Consider the following 20,135-nt stretch of genomic DNA (forward strand, 5'->3'; position numbering starts at 1 on the left):
AGACAGGGAGAGACACGAGACAGGGAGAGACACGAGACAGGGAGAGACACGAGACAGGGAGAGACACGAGACATCAGAGGGAGGTCGAAGGTAAAGAAGAAGCAGAGAAAAATAAAGGAGAAATAAATTAATATTCTTATCAGGTACAGTATACCGCCGTAACAGCTTTAAATATAATCTTACTTTTTTTAAATTTGAAAAGATGTATTTTTTTTTTGTTTACATATGACCCCCATACAAATGCCCTAAATATTTCTTTAAACATTTATCTCTTTATTCCATTTTTAGAAATGAAGGTAGTATCAAACTCCAGGACTGGAATATCCCATAACTGTTCCAGTACATACCTGACATATTAAGTTGTTTTTCAGATATAACGTACTGCGCCGTCAACACACACGTCCCATGAGCAATAATCGAAGCAGATGTTACGTGCAGTATAACATCACTTGCTCTGAGGCAGATACGGGTCAGATTTAGGCCAAACAAACTCTGACATGGTTTACAATGAACCCTCTACAACATGTTTGTCATATTTTGTTTTCCGTGGTTTGTTGGTGGCTTTGTGAGTGCCTGCTGCATCGACTCAACTACACACTAAATCACAGTTGGGCTGCCAGCCTCGTCGCACAGTTATAAATAATTGGCCCTTTGTCCCATTTTTACCTACGGTAATTTGTTTCTCTTTTCTCCACCTCTCTCATTGCTCTCTCAGTCATCAAGCCCCCACCCAAGCTGTCTTCATTTTTTTTCAACCTCCACATTTCCTTCACTCCTCACATCTAACTCTCTGCTTCCCGTACAGATTTTTATACTGATGTTTCTTAAGTCTTTGCATCTTTTTTATCAGGCTCTCCTTTTTCTTTTGTCACTACCTTTCCCTGTCTCATTTTCCCTACAAAGTCAGGTCATAGTGGAGACCCCTCTGTCCTACTTTTAATGAAACTGCTCCACTTCTACCGTCCCACAGTGGCTAATATGCATGTGTCTGTGTCAATGTGCCAAGCAAAACTCCTGCAGTCACAATGGCATGTGGTTCTACTTTCAGGATACTGTAAAGCACCAGAGCTTTCTTGTTTTGATCGCTGCCATGTGCCAAAATGAGCTTCAAATAAAAAAATACTTTAATGCCTGCTGTTGCAACAGTCCAATTTAATGCACAATTTTAGCCACACAAAACTCTTGCATCTTATCAAAACAATTACCAGCTCATTTTTTGTATTTCCCCACTGAAAAGAAGATAATCCAAAACAACCTGTGGTGAAGGAATTTAAATAGCATACAGCAAAATCAGTAATGGTTCAGAAGGCAGGTAGTCGAGAATAACGCACACATTTTACAGTTCAAACAGTCACTTTGAATTTTTAGCCTCTCTTGTGCAATTGAAACTTTAATGAGCTGTAAAACTGATTAAAAACTCTTCAAATGGGGTAAAGCCACGGGACTCGGGTGACAATATTGTGGGCGTTAGTCACTACAAACAATATTTTTTCATGATGCACAATTATCTGATTCACTGTTAATGTAAAAATATGTACTATAAAAGGGGAAAATTTGAGTTCATGAAATGATGTTGGATTAGCAAAGATGAAAGATATGTGCTTATTGAAAAATCGATGGAGAAACATCAGCAGGAGTTGAGGGGCATGGTCATTTCTGTATTCAGAGCAGGGACTTCAGAGTAAGACTTGCTGCCTGAGTAGTGAGTTTCTATCTTTAACTGTTTAACTGTCACCTGAAATGTATGCTCATATACAACTAATCTGTATTAACAATTGTTTTCTGATAATTAGAATGGTTAGAATGGTACTTGAATGATGTTTAAATAGCCAAACATCTAATCTGTTTTCTATAATTCTGAAGGAATATAAAAGGTTTTCTGTAAACTATACAATAAGCAGACAGTGGGGCCCAGCTGCTGGATTATTTACCTAGCAGCCACCCCATGTCACATCTTCAATAAAAATGCCATGTACTCTGTAAGTGCTGGAGACGGGGCTGTAACGAACGCTGCTCCATGTAATTAACTGTGTAAATGCAGCTTTGTAATTAAGACACAGAAAAGCTCTCCCCTAAATGAGGTCGCCAAGGTCGAGATGAGATAAAACAGACTTGCTTTCAGAAGGTACATACTACACAAATACATAGTAACACAGCTGCTCTACAAAGAAAAGAACAGTACTCAGAAGATATACTGTATCTGGTTCTGCTTTGGGTACATTAGACTCTACACATTCATCCAATTTATTGCTAAGGTGGCATGAAATTTCCTCTTTTGGAGCCAAAGTCTTTGGCAATCAACATATAATAATAACAATAATAACAATAATAATAATAATAATAATAATAATAATAATAATAATAATAAGAGACAGACAAAAGACCAGAACCCTGGGAGCACAGGTATATACGACTTTACCAGGTCAGATAGATATGATGGTGCAATGCCATTTACTATTTTATACGTAAGGAGCAAAAGCTTAAAGTCTGTTCTTGCCCAAGTTAAAAGATGGGCTGCTGTATTTTGAACAATTTGCAGACCCTGGACACTCTTATTTGGGTATTGCAAAAATTCTATCTCGATGTTACATGGATTAGAATCTTGGCATGCTATAATGATAAGGCAGGTCTCCTCTTGGCAATGTTTCTTCGATGAAAAAGGGCAACTCTGGTGACTTCTTTGATATGAAGGTCAAAAGAAAGTGTCCTGTCAAAAACAATACCGGGGTTCCTAACTCTGTCTCTGCAGTGAATAGCACAGTCATCATAAAAATTACTGGTCCAGTGACCTTCATTTCTATCTTGGCTGAGTTAGGGGGCAAGAAATTTGCTGATAACCAGCTTTTAACAGCAGCTAAACAGGCACCAACGTTATTGGTAGCAAGTCCATCAACAGCCAGTGGCAGGTACAGCTGCTGATCACCTCCATAACAATGAGAATTGATTTCACACAAACACAAAATCTGACCAAGTGATGCTATGTACAATGAGAACAACAGTGGACCTAAAACTGAACCTTGTGGAACCCCATGTTTCACAACACAGGGCTCAGAGTGAGTGTTGTTAAACAGAACTCGAAAAGATCTCTCTGACAGGTATGAATTTAAGCACTGGAGAGCCTGACCTGAGGTGCCAAAAAAGTTGGCATCCAGTTTATCAGTCTGCTGAAAGTAACAGATTATTCACCACCTTTGTAAGGGCTGTTTTAGTGGAGTGATTTCCTCTAAGAGCAGACTGAAATGGCTCAAAAAGTTAGTTTGCAGATAAATTCTGCATAAGCTGAATTGAGTTTACTTTCTCAAAAACTTTTGACAAAGAAGCAAGGTTTGAGACCGGTCTATAACTTGTCAATAAGACCGCCTCCAAAAGCCAGGCTTCTGTAATAAGGGTTTAACCACAGCAGTTTTTAAAACAAGCTTAAAAAGCTGATTTACAAAGTGACAAGTACAAAATATTCAATACATACGGCCCAATGTCGACCATAATTCTTTAACAACCAAAGCTGGCAGAGGATCCAGTAAATAGGTTGTACCTACCAACATGCAATTTGAGAGCAAAAAATCTGAAATGCAACAAACTCACCTTATCTGCCTGTCTCATGTAACAGTAGAGGATCCCTCTCATGCACTTGATGGCAGAATGTTCCAATTCATGAGTCCGCCCCAAATCATCATCAATGCGTCTGGAAGGTAAGGAAAGGGGTGAGGACACATATTGTGAACACATTTTGGGCATTAGGTCTACGGGTTAGAACATAACAGAAATGACAAACACACACTTGCACAACGCACACTGATTAGAGCAGAGAAGTTTTCTATTGTTTGCTTTTTGTTTTATTTACTGAATACAATTAAAAATAGCAATATAAACGTCAGAATTCCTCATCCACTTCAATCACATTGTCAATAGAAATGAGTGAGCCACTTCCTTTAGCAGCCACGCATGCCCATACAAAAACCCTGCCTTTATCGTATTTTACAAATAATGTGCTATGCTTTGGTTCAAACTTTCCTTCTCTGCATTTCCAAGTTGCTCGAGTAAACCCTTTGCATTTACATCTGTGAAGGCTTCTCTTGATTGTAGACTTTCCCAATGAGAGACCTAGCTACACCAACGACTTAGCTGGATGTTGCTGAAGAGTTTCCTTCATCCACTTTAGCTGTACCTCAGCTACAAGACTGTTTCATGTAGCTGAGGTTGCAAAAGCAGTCTTCGTTTTCTAAAACATTCAAAATAACAGATATTGGCACTGTAAACGTTCTGTGCCCTTTCTGAAAGGTTTAGTTTGCTTTTTTCAGCCTAAAATTGGCCTCCATCAATTGCATTAAAACCTCTTTGGACCATGCAGTGGCAGTTTACGTGAGCATCTGCCAAATGCTAATACAACACTTGGAATAGACTCCAAACCTTTTAACTACTTAATGTATCATGAAATAATGAAGAAATGAGCCACAATTGCTCATGAAAATGCTTATTAGTAAATTGTTCACTTTCTTTTAAGACTTTTGAAAAAAAACTGCAGCTCAGACAGAGTTAACTAACCCACCCCATTTTGAACTACCTATTTAAGAAGATGAACCCTAGACTTTAAAGAAACACTAGTGAAGCATGTGAACCTTAAAAGAAAAAAAACCTTAAAAGAGCAAAAAAAATTTGCCAAATTCTTTAGTGTTGCTTTAACATTCTGACAGTAAAAATTTCAAACAACAAATGGGAAAAGTTTGTTTAGCAGTAGTAGTTCTTAATCTGCCCACAATGGTATGGAACAAATCATACTTATGGTGGAAAAATGCCTCGTCAGTCATCAAAGCAGCCCACTCTAGACTTATGTGTCTGTCAAACAACACACACGTTTCACCCATTCATAACAAAAGGCCTTCAAATTGAATTCAGGCTGAGGGAGGAAGGTTAAAGCTGAAATTCAATACAACTCAATCAGTTATGGATGCAGTAATTACAGTTTGAGTCAGCACATTCCTGGCGATGCTGTCAGATAGCAGATGCATGAGAACAAGGTCTTGTAAATTATGACTTCAGCTATTGACAAAGGAAAGCAAGGCAGACAGGAAAAATGCTTTCACTTTCAGTAGAAGATGGTGCATAAATGACAGGAAAGTAAAACAGCAAACAGTTTAATTTTTTATTCTACCTATATCCAAATTTAAAGTTACTTCAGTTATCAATTACCAGACTAAAAGTGTCTGACACTTTTAATATATGTAAGGGATGATCCAACGATGACAAGGGACTACAGTACGTCCCAATAAATTTACTGTAAAAATGAAAATTAGATAACAACAAGACAATAAAAACTAATCCTACTTTAGTGCTCCAACTCAAACACATGAGTAAAATGTTATTCGTCAATGTGATGAAATTCAAAACTCATTGTGGCTACTTAGAACAGTTGTTTGTGACAAATCGAGCCGCAAGTCCAGTCATTGAATCTCTCGAACACTCAAAGACACACAGCAGCTGGATGTGATGTAAGTAATGGCACTAGTCAAGCCTGTCAGATGAGAATCATCTTAATTAAATCCCAGTGACAATTCTAATAGGAGGCAGCCATGACTAATGACTGGGATCTGCCTCTGGTCACATCACTGTAGTGCACTCTATTTTTACCCCTCTCTTTCCTTCTGTCTTCCCCCTCGATCTAATTTCCTCATTCCCTCTTTCTTTCACACTCCCCTTTCATATTCCTATCTCACTATCTCCCCATTCACTTGGTTTCTCTTCCTGCTCACCTTACCTCCTGACTTCCTCCCCATATCTTCTCCTTTACCGACTCTTTCCTTATCAAAGCTTTTCAACCCTTTTAAACTTTTCTTTTCAGTCTCTCCCTCTGTCTTTTCCTTTCTCCCCTCTGTCCTGTAACAGGCTCACTTTATGGAAGTGCTCTTTCCGCTATAGACTAATCACTCCAGAATGAGCACACAGTATGGGAACAGTTGATTAAAGAGTTTGGGCGCCTCAATGAAACTCTGAAGTGACACAGCAGGCAAGATTTCTATCAAAAACAGCCACTGTAAACTAATCTAATTTGAGACTCTTGGTCTGGTCTGTTTATCCATTTTAGTGTTTGTTTTACATCCTTTTTGTCTTTAAGTCAGCTTTTTAGAACTGATAATTCTCAAAGAATAAACTCACTTTCAACTATTAGTATGACAGATGCATAACTATATAAAAAAAACTACAGTTATGGTTAATTCATACAGTAACAGTAATATAGTAATGAGGCCAATATCATTTTCAGGAAGTAGTACGAGCTCTGTCTAATAAAGAAAGGCCAGCTAAATGAGGCGCACATGCGCACACATACAGACATCATCACACGCACACACACAAAGAGCATTCCACATAATACAAGAAGATAGTCAAAAACAAGCCCATCAGTCATCCGTTTCTGCAGATGATAAAGGTCAAAGAATATGTGACCTCTAGTGGTCATGAGAACAACTGCATGTTAAGTGTTAAATGGTGTGCATTAGGGTGATAGACATAAAAGATGCTCCAGCCCTAACCATGTTAGTTTTCTTACCTCAAAGCTAGATATATTATTGCCTACATTAGGACAGGAAGTGAAAAAGTTTCATCGTAACACATTGTGTTTACATACAACCAAGGCAACCAGCCATATTGTGTCAGTGAAAGTGTCAGTCATGTTATAAAAAGAATGCATTTTAGCCCTGAACGCAAATATTCTACAAGCCTAACAAAGTAATGTCATTGTCTAAACTAAAACAAAATCAGTTTTCTGAGGTATTGTCATTGTTGTCAATCTTGATCTCACATTATGGAGGACACTTGGGTGGAAATGCTGCACTATGTCCAACACCCTTTTGGCCTAATTTTTAGGACTCTGTGGATTGTTAAACGAAAAACATGAGAATGACATCTTCCTCCAAAGAGGAAATTCACGTACGAGTTGTATGTCTCTCGTACAGATGCGGGACGGCACATTACAGGATGCCATTTTGGAGGTAAATTAAGGGTAATAACATACAACCTATAGGTCGTTTCCTTTTGGAGGAATTGTTCTAAGTGTCAGCATGTGCATTCTGATTACCCAGTGATAATTCATCAAAATGTGACAAACTAATAAACTGTTGTGACATTTTTGTCAAAAGGATTAAGGATTTTAGCTCTTTGTGTAAGGCATTCCTTAGCACCTCACTAATTAACCAGTCACCCATCCTTTGACAGCTTTTGGTTAGTACTAACCAATGAAAACCATGAACCTCAAACAGCAACATTTCATAAATAGTCTGATTCAATTATCCTGGTATCGCAATTTGGTTGTACTATTTTACTATTAACAGTCAAGATTATAACAATAGAGTCATGTGAAGTCCAAAGAGTATTATGGTTATGTTTGCAACAAGCTGTCCATACCAAATTGACTACGATTGCAAATGTCATCAGTTTGAATTACCAACTTCACTTTAGTTCAATAGGGAAGTGATAACGAGTATACCACATGAACATACAGCCTTGCTCTTTGCCAATAGGAATAAGTCTGTATTTTTTCCAAGGTTATGGAACAACTCAAGAATCAAGTTAAAAGTGATGTTTAGAATTTTTTGCTGGGGTGGACCATCGGCATTTGAAGAAGACATAGCAAGTATCAACATGCATCCAGTCATAAAACTTGAAAATAATTCAATTTTACCAGTAAAAATTAAAAAAGATGATGTTCAAAGACCACTCAAAATAAAACAGTCTATTCTTTTACACATAAGACAAATGTTACATGGTTTATTTTGGATAGTGCATATTGTACACCTACCGGTAAGCCATAGCCAGGGCCCAGGCACCAGCAGCACAGTATAGGGAGTCCCGGACTTTTGCCTCCTTGCAGTTGGAGTATGTTTTTACTGGGAAAAGGCCAGTGGTGGGACTCTGGTAGTTCAGAATGGTCGTCTTGACTAGATGTAGAGAAACAGAGAGTGTGAGATTGAACATGTAAACAACAATGCTGCTGCATCAGCCTTTGACAAAACAGAATGGGGAAGCAAGTGTACAGCAAGTGTAAAATTCTTTCATTTAGCAGCTGAACCAGTTTAATGAACATGTTCCAAAAGTGACATTTTAACCGTAATTCAACAGTAGTTTTCACCTTATTTTTACAGTTTACACAATTTTAGGACCCTACACTGCTCTTAAATCTACACGGGGCTTTTCCCTGGGAAGTCATTTTCATAAAAAGTGATTTAAATCTATTATTTTATCAAAGTTCATGGCAAAATAAAATGCACTGGCAGGAGGTGCACTGCAGCAGCTAATACCGCATGGAGCACTAACTGAAAATTGCAAATTAGATGCCCAATACGCACAACAATCACACAAAGGCGTTCATAAAAACAGATGTAAGTAGTCCATAAGCTGTAATGAAAGATAGTTACCTGTAAATAAACATGTCCAGCCATAACACTTGCAAAGGATATGGACAGACACAATTGCCAGGACAGAGTTTTACACGCACATGTAAAATGCCAGTTGGATGTTCAGTTTTGGTTCGATTTATTCATTCTTTCAAATTGTATTCTCTTTAATCATCCACTGTAGCATTAGACATGCCCATGTTAAGTTCGACAAAAAAGAAACAGTTTCAATTTAAAGAATTGGATGTGTATCGGATGTGTGACAGCAAACAAGAAATGTCTGAAATATATTTAATTAGATATTGCGTTATGTAGTTAAATCTCTGTCTGAATGTGCATACATCACAATACATTCACACTGACATGGAGGGAATTTCCTATCTAAAACAGCAGCACTTTATCTCCAATAACTGCCTTTTTTTATCCTTTTTTTTTCACATGTTGTATAGCCATTTTATTCCTTTCTACTCTGTCAGCTGGATACATAGCCTGAGTTAGAAGGCAGTCATCTTGTAACGGACTACCAGCAGGTACGTTACCTACTTCTAGTCTTTATTTCCAAGGCTTGTCTGCATTTGAAGTGCGGAAATGGAATATTTAACAGGCTTGCAGAGAGCTGTTACAGCTCTTTTCCTCTGCTGGCACTGACTGGCCAGTTACCCTCATATGCATATCTACGTATAAATTCAATCAGCCTAAATTAAATTACAGTATGTTGAACACTATTTAGAAAAAGGTAGAGGAAAGAAATATGGCAGCCAATCATTCTTCTTTGATCGAAACAAGCTAAAGCTAATGTAATAAACTTAACTGAGGTTCTATTAGTTTGTGTACTAGTTTGTGCACTTGTGACAACAGAAGTCACTATTGAACAAAAGCAATAACTGTGAGAGGAATAGGAGCTGGATTCATCATGCCACTGTTTGCTTTAGAACATGTGGACTATACTTGACAAGCTGACCTTGGTCAGTCAGTGTCAGTACAATATTAACAATATGCAAGCTGAGTGGCGTTATGTTAAGAGCAAACTACACCACTAGTTTCAGACTTTGAAACCAAAGAAAATTACAATCTAGAGGTATAACTTAGTTGTAAAAGTGTTTGTCAAACAGTTCTGTTGGATGCAGTGGGAGCAGGCACTGTATATCATAGTCCATGTAAGTCGCTGCTTAACGTGGTTCTGTGCTGTTGGTCTCCCTCTGAGAGACTTGGCTATTCTCAAACACAGTTTACTAAAGACTGCACATCAAAGTATACACACAACATATGAGGAATACCAATTACTAATATCAACTGTAGAAGTGAATGAAAATATGGTCCTGATTTTTGTTTGGGAGTGTGATAACACAGGTGGCAACACATACAGTCAGAAAGAAATCCCAACTTCTTCAAACAACATGTGTCTACATTAACCGTCTGCTGAACAGCTGGTTTTCTGGCATCGGATGGAACCATTTTTAACACACAAACAAATCCCTCCCAAAAACTTACAGTGAATATGATTTTTATTCACGCCATCTGAAGTGTTTGTTCAGCCTGGAGTGTTGGTCTTTTTAACTGAGTCCTTGTAGTGGATCATTTTAAGAGGAATGTTTTGTTTGGAAATGTTATGTTATGTTTTATTAAGCCACTTTACACTGACGTAATATTCATTCAAGTCACCAAAGTCTAAGGACTAACCTGTTTTACCTTTACACATCAAATACAACATAGCAAAGAAAGAGTTATCCTGGGGACATATGATGAAAAGAAGAGCAGTTCAAGACTGTAGCACAGTGCCATACTCATCTCCCTCTGAGTGACTTAACTTTTCATTTAGTGTTATTATCAGATCCATGTTTTGGCTTCTCTCTTAATCTAAAGTGTCACTGCCAAAATACAGCATGACAGAGCTGTATCATTTGGATCATACAAACTGCAAAAACACAAGTAAAGTAATTTGCTGGTGTTTAGATTAAAAGCAAAGCAACTCAAATCACTATACTGTTCAGGTATATGAGCGTGATTTCAGCTAAATTCAGCCCTGTTGTCCTCACATCTTACTATATTAATATGCTGATGCAACAGAAAACACGTTTGAATCCAACAGTTCCACCATATCCTAGTGTGAAGGAAAAGCACCACTATCTTCTGATGTTACCAGAGAGACTGGGAAGCTCAACAGCAGATGATGTGGGAGGTTATTTCTTTGAGAAAGGGACACATTACAATTCAGATGTGCCCGAATCTCACTGCAGTAAAGGGTGGAGGAAGGATAAGCTAACAAAGCACATACTCTGTAGTAGTTACTGAGGACAGAACGATGGTTCAAAGCTCTTGATGCATAAACAGATGGTATCCCTCCAGAAATCTATGCTGAAACATTACATACTGAAAGAGCCTGAGAGAAAGTAATCGTGTGTGCACACGAACACACACACACACCTCTCCAGCAGAGGTCCCCTTACGGATGACTAATGTGTCTGAAAGGATCACTTCATTTTTCAACCGAACCTTATGTTGGCGCAAATGACGGGGGCATCCATTCTGGACTGTAGTTAGTTACAGAACAAAAGAAAGACTGAGAAGCAGTGGCACAACAAGAGAGACAGAGGAAGACAAAAAATGAGGGAAAGAGTGGTCAAGAATATGTGTGTTTGCATGTGTCACAGAGGTAAAGACAGAATGCATGTGTGAGAAGAAAAATCCTAGAAGTAACAGTTACAGGGAGAGAGACAAGGGAGTGGAAAGGTCCGTCTGTGTGTGCACAAGCGTGTGTATAAATGGATTGGTCAACCGAAGGTGACAGTCACACTGGCAGAAAGATAAAGAGACAGATTGGGTGAATGGGGCGAAGTATTAATAAACTGAAAGTCTACCTCCTACTATTAGCTGAAGCATTAATGAAGTTCCTACTCACGTTTAGCCACATGCATTCATACAGATCTGTATCAATATCACCTGACAACTTTTGCTTAAATTCATATAATTCTATTATTATTGCAATAGCAACTTTTTGTACAAATGAGCTCCGACTGGAAAGTGGCCAATTTACTAAGATAAAAACCTTCACTGTCTGCACATACACAGCTAAAAAAAAAAATGAAGGGAACACTAAAATAACACTTAGAGATCTCAATGAATGAAAAATTCCAGCTGAAAATGGTTATTCAGTACATAGTGGAATGCGTTGAGAACAAAATAAGATAACAATTATCAGTATAAATCAAAACTATTACCACATGGAGGTCTGGATTTGGAATCGTACTTAAAATAAAAGTGGAAAATCCCATTACAGGCTGATCCAACTTCAATGGAAATTCCTCAAGACAAGTCAAAATGAGGCTCAGTAGTGTGTGTGTGACCTCCCTACAACGCCTGGGCATGCTCCTGAAGAGGCAGCGGATGATCTCCTCCCAGACCTGGATTAAAGCATCAGTCAACTCCTGGACAGTCTGTGGTGCAACGTGGCGTTGGTGGATGGAACGAGACATGATGTTCCAGATGTGCTCGATTGGATTCAGGTCTGGGGAATGGACAGACCAGTCCATAGCATCAGTGCCTTCATCATGCAGAAACTGCTGACGCACTTCAGCCACATGAGGCCTTGCATTGTTATGCATCAGAAGGAACGCAGGGCCCACTGCACCAGCATATGGTCTCACAATGGGTCCAAGGATCTAATCCCGGTACCTAATGGCAGTCAGGGTACGTCTGGCTAGCACATGGAGGGCTGTGCGGCCCTCAAAAGAAATGCCTCCCCACACCATTACTGACCCACCGCCAAACCGGTCATGCTGGAGGATGTTGAAGACAGCAGAACGTTCTCCACGGCGTCTCCAGACTCTGTCACGTCTGTCACGTGCTCAGTGTGGAGCTGCTCTCATCCGTGAAGAGCACAGGGCGCGAATGGCAAATCTGCCGATCTTGGTGTTCTCTGGCAGATGCCAACTGCCCTGCACGGTGTTGGACTGTAAGCACAAGCCCCACTTGTGGACATCGGGCCCTCATACCACCCTCATGGAGTCCGTTTCTGACAGTTTGGGCAGAAACATGCATATTAGTGGCCTGCTGGAGGTCATTTGGCAGTGCTCCTCCTGTTCCTCATTGCACAAAGGAGGAGGTCGCGGTCCTGCTGCTCGGTTCTTGCCCTCCTACAGCCTCCACGTCTCCTGTGTGCTAATTGCCTCTCATTTCCACCCGTTGTCTGTTCCATTTGCACAACAGCAGGTGAAATTGATTCACAATCAGTGTTGCTTCATAACTGGACACGTTGAGTTCACAGATGTGTGATAGACTTGGAGTTACTTACACCATAAACTCTGGTACAGTTTACGATGAATTGAACGGTTTAACACTGGTAGACTTTCGTAGAGTTTAAAAGGGGAACTCCGGTATTTTTAAACCTAGACCTTATTTCTGGCATGAAAGGTGTATATGTAGAGTATTGATGTATTTATGTTTGTAAGTCTCACAAAAGAACCAGGTTACTACAGAACCTGGTTACTGTAAGCATGCAGCCCATTTGGCAATTCCATTCTTTGTCAAATGTCAACTGTTGATGACTCAAATAAAAATGCATGGACTCTCAGTTTCTCATGCATTTTGACTGTGGTTAGTGAGTGATTTCTTTCTATAATGCTCAGAAGATTATCTTTAATATGTTTTGCCAAAAAGCATTTAAAGCTTTAATTTTTCTCCATTCACAACCCCAAAGGTCTTAAAGGATCATTTTCCAAAAAACACTGCTGTGGAAGTCGTCGTTGGATGCAGAAGATAAAAATGAATGAGGTGAATGTTGCTCAGTCTCAGGGCTGAAAGTTTCTCTGGATGCAAATCCAGTGTTGTTTGGATTTTTTTTCCTTACCATCCATCAAGCTAATGTCCCACTAAATCAGCAGCTAATGTCTCAGACACACACAGTCTGCTCTTTTACAATGGGCCATTTCACCGCACTGACAGGGTGGAGAAAATGAAAGAAAATGACGGAAAGAAAAATATAGTGGAAAGGGAAAAAACAGATAAAGGATAATGTAATATCTATACATTCCCACAGCAAAGTGTACAGGAAAATAGGGAAACAAACCAACTGTGATCCTCATAATTCAAGCCAGTCTTAATAATAACTTCCCTACTACTGCTGAGTATATGATGTTTCCTGCATTAAAATAAAACATCCATGACATGAGTTACTGCTAAATGAAAACAAGTGTAAAGGCAACAGAAATCTGTCTTAAATCAGGGGGTTTAGCTTAGCTTAGCATAAAAACAGCAAATGTAGGAAAACAGCTTGCCTGGCTCAGCCCCAACAATGTATATAGCAGTAATAAATACAGTATGTAATGCAAACTCTGTAATGATTAAACATATAAAAAGGCACAAAAAATACTAAATCTAGCTACTGTTTTTTTCACATTTTTTAAAGACCCCAATTAGTAAGTTGTTTTTCCCCGTCTTACGTATTTTTACGTCATTATCATTTTTGAATATTAAGGGCAAGTGTAAATGCTTTACAAAACACACTATGTGTCTGCCCACCTTTTAACTGATTTTGTTGATGTAACCAACACTTTAAAGTTCCAGTGATCAAAATTTGGGACAATGTTCTGATATAAATCAATCACGTATTGCTTAGGTTATTTATGTATTTATCTGTGGATGAAAATAAGAATTGTTATGTTTTCATCTTCTTAGAAGAAGCAGTTTATACCCAAATACACTGCATGTTGCCCTGGCATGTTGCTACAGAAGCCCGTAAAGGACAAAGCAAATACAGGCTCTTGGTTGGCCAGATTTTAAGACAGCTTAAATTTACCATCATGCACCACCCAAGAAAAAAAATGTGTTGAATTAACATAAAAACATTGAACATTTTCACACTATTGCATTTTTTCTCTCAGCATTAGGTCATTCTGATTGGTCAAGTAGAACCAAACATGTATTTCATGTATGGGAATTATGTCAGCTTTGCTATTTGAATTCAATCTGTTTTCACTCATTTAACAAGACTTATGTGAGTAAACCCCACGTAACCTATGCAGGTTCTTCAACAACTGATGTAAAAGTTGTTCAAACCACCCAACTGAACAGAAACCTAGCCTTAGGTTTAATCAACCCCAATAGATTATGTTGATCCAAACACATTAAGTTGATAAATGATAATTGCCTAATACTGGGAAAAAATACAATAAATAAATAAACAAATATATCAATTTATAAAGAACATAAAACCGTGGAATTATTTGATTCTTTTTTATGATACTAATATAACATAAACGTACCTATCCAAGTGCTTGATTCACTGTAAACCAACAGGAATAAATCACTTGGTAAACTACAAAAAGCAAAGTACAAATTTACAAACACTGTGTAATATTGGATTTTTTCAGGAAGCGACATTGCTTAATTTTTTGGGAAATAAATCCAGGACACATGGACTTGAACTGGCTTAAACTGTCTTCACGGTCTCACAAATGAGGATACGTGACTACTTTAAAAAAAAAAAAAACTGCAAGAAATAGTTGATGAAGAGAAAAAAATAGTCAAAACTCAAATCAAAGCAGAGAAGAAAACTTTTTGTTCATGTAGCAAGTCCATGATGAGTCAAACAAAATCTTGCTTTCCCTATTCCTTAATCAATGTGAGCCAGATGGCAGAGTAGTAGTAGCCCGACTCTGACTCCAGTATTATCAGGCAGCAGAGTAACTCAGTGGAGTGTGGCCGAGATGCTGCACAAAAAATAAACCAGAGCAGTTTGAGACTTATAGAAGAGAGGAGAAAACAGAGAGAGAGAGAGAGAGAGAGAGAGAGGGAGAGATTATGGAGGGGTGAACTCTGACATGGAGGTAAAGCTGCCAATGGTATTCTTTTCTTGAAAATGGAGAAATAATCCTCATTCACAACAGCAGCATAAGCTTAATATCGCTGCTTTCGACTGAGCTTGGGGCCACATTGAAACAAGAGAATAAAGAAAGAGAAAGGAGGAAAAATGGAAATGGTTTGATTTGTCTTTGTCACCCAGCTTCACCCCTCTCCACCCTTTCTCCTCCTTGAAACTGAAAGAAAGCAGGTATATTGGTAGGAAGGTCTGTGTGCCGGCGATAACAATGTTGGCTTTGTTCCCTGTAAGAATCGGACAAGCACTTCCAGCCGCCACCCACCACAACAATTAAACAAGCTCAGCGTTCAAGGCAGCGTTTTCGACAAAGTACAATCTGGCAGAGGTTTTTTTTAAAGAATCTATGAGGTTTCAGTCAAGCTGCTGCTGTAGGCAATGTTGTGCTTGCTGATAGGAGCAAATTGGTTTCAACTGAGAGCTACACCTGTTGCACACTAGGCTACGTGTATTGTCTTCTATCATTTTCTACACGCACACATGGAGTCTAATGAAAACCCACCAACCATATACTGATGGCACATTAATGGTCACATGAACCAACACAGAAACTCTCTGTCTCTCTCTAGCACACACACACCCCCACACATGCGTGCACACACACAAACAAGCAAGCTGCATTGTCTTCATCAGAGCTGACCAATCGGCTGTGTCATATCTGCCAGAAGTGTAGTCATGTGAGAAAATGGAGCACCCAGCTCCAACAGACATTTTCTCATGGGAAGCATTAACAATCCAGACCTGGGTCAAAGGCAGATATCTTAGCTTCTACATTCAAATTGTTCAAATAGTATGGCAGTGAAATACACAAACATGTATCAGCTTACAACTGGAAAAGGATGAAAGCAGTGGTTCTGCTTCACTGGTTTCTACCAGTTTTCTGAACAGAAATAATAGTTTCTAAAGTCTAAAGCAAAACCACTGCCAGAACCAAACCCTGACCACAACCTTGGATTTGTCTTCTGTGATGTTACCTTTCACTCCGTATGTCATAGATTTCACCAATACAGTTTAAAACCATTCATTATCTGATATATTGTGACATACAGGAGATATCATGAAGATTAGTTTGAATAAAACATTTCTAGAGTATAAGAGTATATCTTACATTATTCTGTATCAAAGAAAATACTTCCAAAAGCTTATGTAGCTTTGCAAACTCTATTTTCTATTCTGTCTCACTTTTTCTGTGGTGATTCTGATATATTCTTGCCAATATACAGTATTATTTTATACTGCTTTCTCACACTATTATTATTATTATTATTATTATTATCATTATTATGACACTTATCTTATCTTATTTGCTGTATTTTATTGCTTTTACTGTTATTTCATTGTTTTTTACTTATTCTTTTCATTATTTATTATCTGCTGTAAAGCACTTTGGTACACTGAAATGGATTGTTCTAAAGGGCTGTATAAATAAATTACATTTACATTTATTAAAATCATTTCATCCTAGAATTTTTTAACTGCCCTCAACCAAGAATCTTTTCACTGAGCTTATCAGCCCTTAACACTCATTCTTTAAATTACTGTATACATGCATTTTTCATGTAACCTTTCACCCCCCATGTGCTCCACAGCATCTCAACTCTATCAGGTACCTCTTAACTCTGCCATCACCAGTATCCAGACTACTGGAATCCATAGTCTTGATGCTTCCTCCATCTTCATCATCAGAGTTTCTCTGTGACCGACTTTACTTATTGTGTATTCAATAACCAGTTATTTGAAGTTGTCAACCTTGTAAGTATTAAAACTCCAGCAATCAGTTGTCACCAGTCAAGCACATGCATAACAGTGTAAACAAAGAGCAGAAGAAGCTAAAGATGCTGAGGTTGTGTATCTGCAAATACTGCACGTGTTTGTGAAACATTTGCATTCAAGGCTGCTGGAGCTGCAGAGAGACAAATTGATGCTACTTACGTCTTTGGAATTGTCATTAGCTTGTCACTATAATGTATGCACAAGGCATGGGGAAGCTCTTCTTTGAATTAGCTCTTTGTCAAATCAGGGTAAATGATGCACTGACTATAAAGCTTTTGGATACAAGTTAAGCCATTCAACATTAAACCTTATAGAGCAACTGAAAGCCAAGCTGAAAAGCAGCATTTTGCCCTTTGGTGTAGCCAATGTTAGCTCTGGCCACATTCAGCAACACTCGTACATGTGTTTAGAATTGTTTCGTCTTTTTTCCTTAACGTATTTCCTTGACCTAGATAGAAAATGTCAAGTAGTTGTTAAAAGATGTTAAGCAAAATGATAGATGACTAAAAGAAGACTGCAGTTACACCACACAATGTGACAGTGGATGGTGTTGACTCCAGTCCACTGCGGTAAAACTATTATTCAGCAGGTGGATGGTACTGAATTTTACACAAATCACCACATGCGTGTTTCTGCTGTTAAATCAAGTAACTCTATTGTATGAACAACAACCCTTAGAAGAAATTAAACCTGTATATTAAAAATGATAAAATCGTTTAATAAAAGTATACTTAACGCCTACAATAATTATTTACCACAAATTATATTTCACAAAAATTAGTGATGAAAAGAGGAGAGAATTCAAAATACCAGTAATAAAATTAAACTGAGAATGTTTGCTCATACTCACCTTCCTGTCCTACTTCCACCTGATCATCATGTTCAACTGCTGTCCGTTATCCTGGTGTCCGACTATAGCACCACATTACATGTTGTAGTTTGGCTTTAATTGATCTTTTTTTGCAAATGCTAAATGAGGCACCATACAGGGAGGAAGTTCAAGCACTGGTGGCCTGGTGCAGTGACAACCACCTCAACCTCAACACCAAGAAGACGGAAGAAATCATCACTTCTGGAGGTTAAGGACCGCACTCAGGCTTGAGCATCAATGGGGAAGAACTGGAGCAGGTCATAAACTTCAAGTTTCTCAGACTGCACATCTCAGAGGACCTGCCTTGTACTGTGAACACCACCTACATTATCACCCCCCCGTCAAACAAACTGTACAGACTATTTCATATACATATATAAAAATAACATTTTTGACTGCACTTTAATATTTCTTATTACTTGTATTACGTTTTGTGCTGTGACATTGTAGCTGCTACAAGAGCCAAAAGCAATTTCGGTGTATGATGACAATAAAGCCTCTTGAATTAAGTCATGTCTACACAGACTTTAGGTCATGGTCACTGCATAGAAAATATTCCACTTTTTGTATATGCACAACAGGCAGAGAAGCCATGGTATTTGTCTTTTTCACAATATTTTATGATTTTTTTAAAAATTGTTTATTCATTATTTTATTTTATTACACACAGCACTAAACAATAAGGAATTCTGGACAATGCTTGCCAAATGTGCAAGACACCAATCCCCACCTTGCTTTCAAAGCATCCGTCAGTGTGTAAATGTGTGCAATTAAAAAAACCACAACACTGTGTAGCCTGTAACTGTATAGACTAAGATGTAAGAGTGTAAATGAGGCTTACATTGAGTTTAGGTTTCCATTGTTAACACATGGGAACCCCTTGTCTCAATTCTACTTTTTTTTTCTTAATGATATCGCATGTAAGATGCAATCACTAAACCTACGGTTGCAATTAGAGAATGCTGGCAATAACAGCTCATTAATGTGGCCATGCTCTCTGGATCACTGAATAAAGTTTTTCCATCCAACCATACAGTTTTTAATCAAACATACTTGCTGGTGGTTCACAGCATCTGTCAAATCATCAAAAGTATTTAAATAAAAGAAAAAGTTCAGTAATAGACCGTCTTTTAAATCATAGAAGTACAGGAAAGTAAGCAAATGGAATCATTGTAATATATGCTCATGGAAAGACATGTGAAACAGCAAACTGTGCTCTGTCCACACAGTTCTGTGATTGAGTGAACCCTGAGCCACAAGGTAAATCAAAGCAGCAGGCAGTTTCATAGAGTAGTATGAGCAAAGTCAATCTGCATACGGCTCTATGACATTTAGCAGGTGAACTACACCTTGAAATGAAACAGAAATGCAATAAAGAAATATGAATTCACAAAATTAACTGACATTCCATGAAAGAAAATGTCAGGACTTGTCTGTTCTTCTGTCGTGAACTTTCCCTTTTTAAGTGAGAGCAACTAAGAAAAGTCAAGTTATGCTGATCTGTATTACCAGACTCTTACACATGAGTCTACTCTCTGCATACTAAACCCAGCTCCATCTTAGATGAAGTGGAGTGTTTGGTCTATCCCCTCTGTTGCTCTATGGCTCCACTTGTATTGATTTTTGTGTAAAATAAAAAGGAAGGTGAATTCAGTTTGTCACGACAGGGCAAAACAAACAGAAAAGACAAAGACTTTACAATGGATTAGTATGTGACTTTGATAAGTATAGTTTGTGTGGTCCAACAGCTATAACTGGTTTGCACACAGAGCACTCTACACAGCAGACATTTTGATTTCCAGTTAAATACCAGGGACAACTTTTAAAGCAAAATTGGCCTGTTACACAAGACGTCTGAAATATGAACTTCTACAGCGAAGAAGATTTACTCATATCAAAAGGTACGGTTTGGGTGAGCACAGAAATCACAGACAGTGTGTATAGCTGTGTGAGTGGGGTATTACTGCTGTGGCAACAGTTCTGCACTGACAGATGCTGGTAATTTAACAGTCAGCACTAATGTGTATTTATCTCTCCTGCACTGAGGGTACAGCCTCCTTTACTGATTGCATATCACAGAACTATCACCTGCACTAGGCTGCGCAAAGATATACATCACCAAGTTTGTGTCCTTCCTGAGTTCAAAATAACTTCTAGCTCATTTCTAACCAGTGATCTGACACCACCTCTCAGAAATGTAGGCACAGCATTTTTTTTTAATCATCATTCAATT

General features: G+C 38.4%; 1 protein-coding gene across 3 annotated transcripts in view; it reads right to left on the minus strand.

Moving 5' to 3' along the window:
* phkb (phosphorylase kinase, beta) overlaps positions 1–20,135 on the minus strand; it is a 104,289-nt gene that overhangs the window by 78,111 nt on the left and 6,043 nt on the right. For all 3 annotated transcript variants that reach the window (XM_072381005.1, XM_072381003.1, XM_072381004.1), the window contains 2 exons: positions 7,790–7,928; positions 3,583–3,682 (listed from right to left, as the gene is read on the minus strand). In XM_072381005.1, the coding sequence (XP_072237106.1) occupies positions 3,583–3,682; positions 7,790–7,928 (239 nt within the window). The remainder of the gene's footprint in view (positions 1–3,582; positions 3,683–7,789; positions 7,929–20,135) is intronic.

Source organism: Leuresthes tenuis, unplaced genomic scaffold (genome assembly GCF_036924035.1).
Source record: "Leuresthes tenuis unplaced genomic scaffold, fLeuTen1.0.hap1 SCAF_2, whole genome shotgun sequence".
NCBI lineage: Eukaryota > Metazoa > Chordata > Actinopteri > Atheriniformes > Atherinopsidae > Leuresthes > Leuresthes tenuis.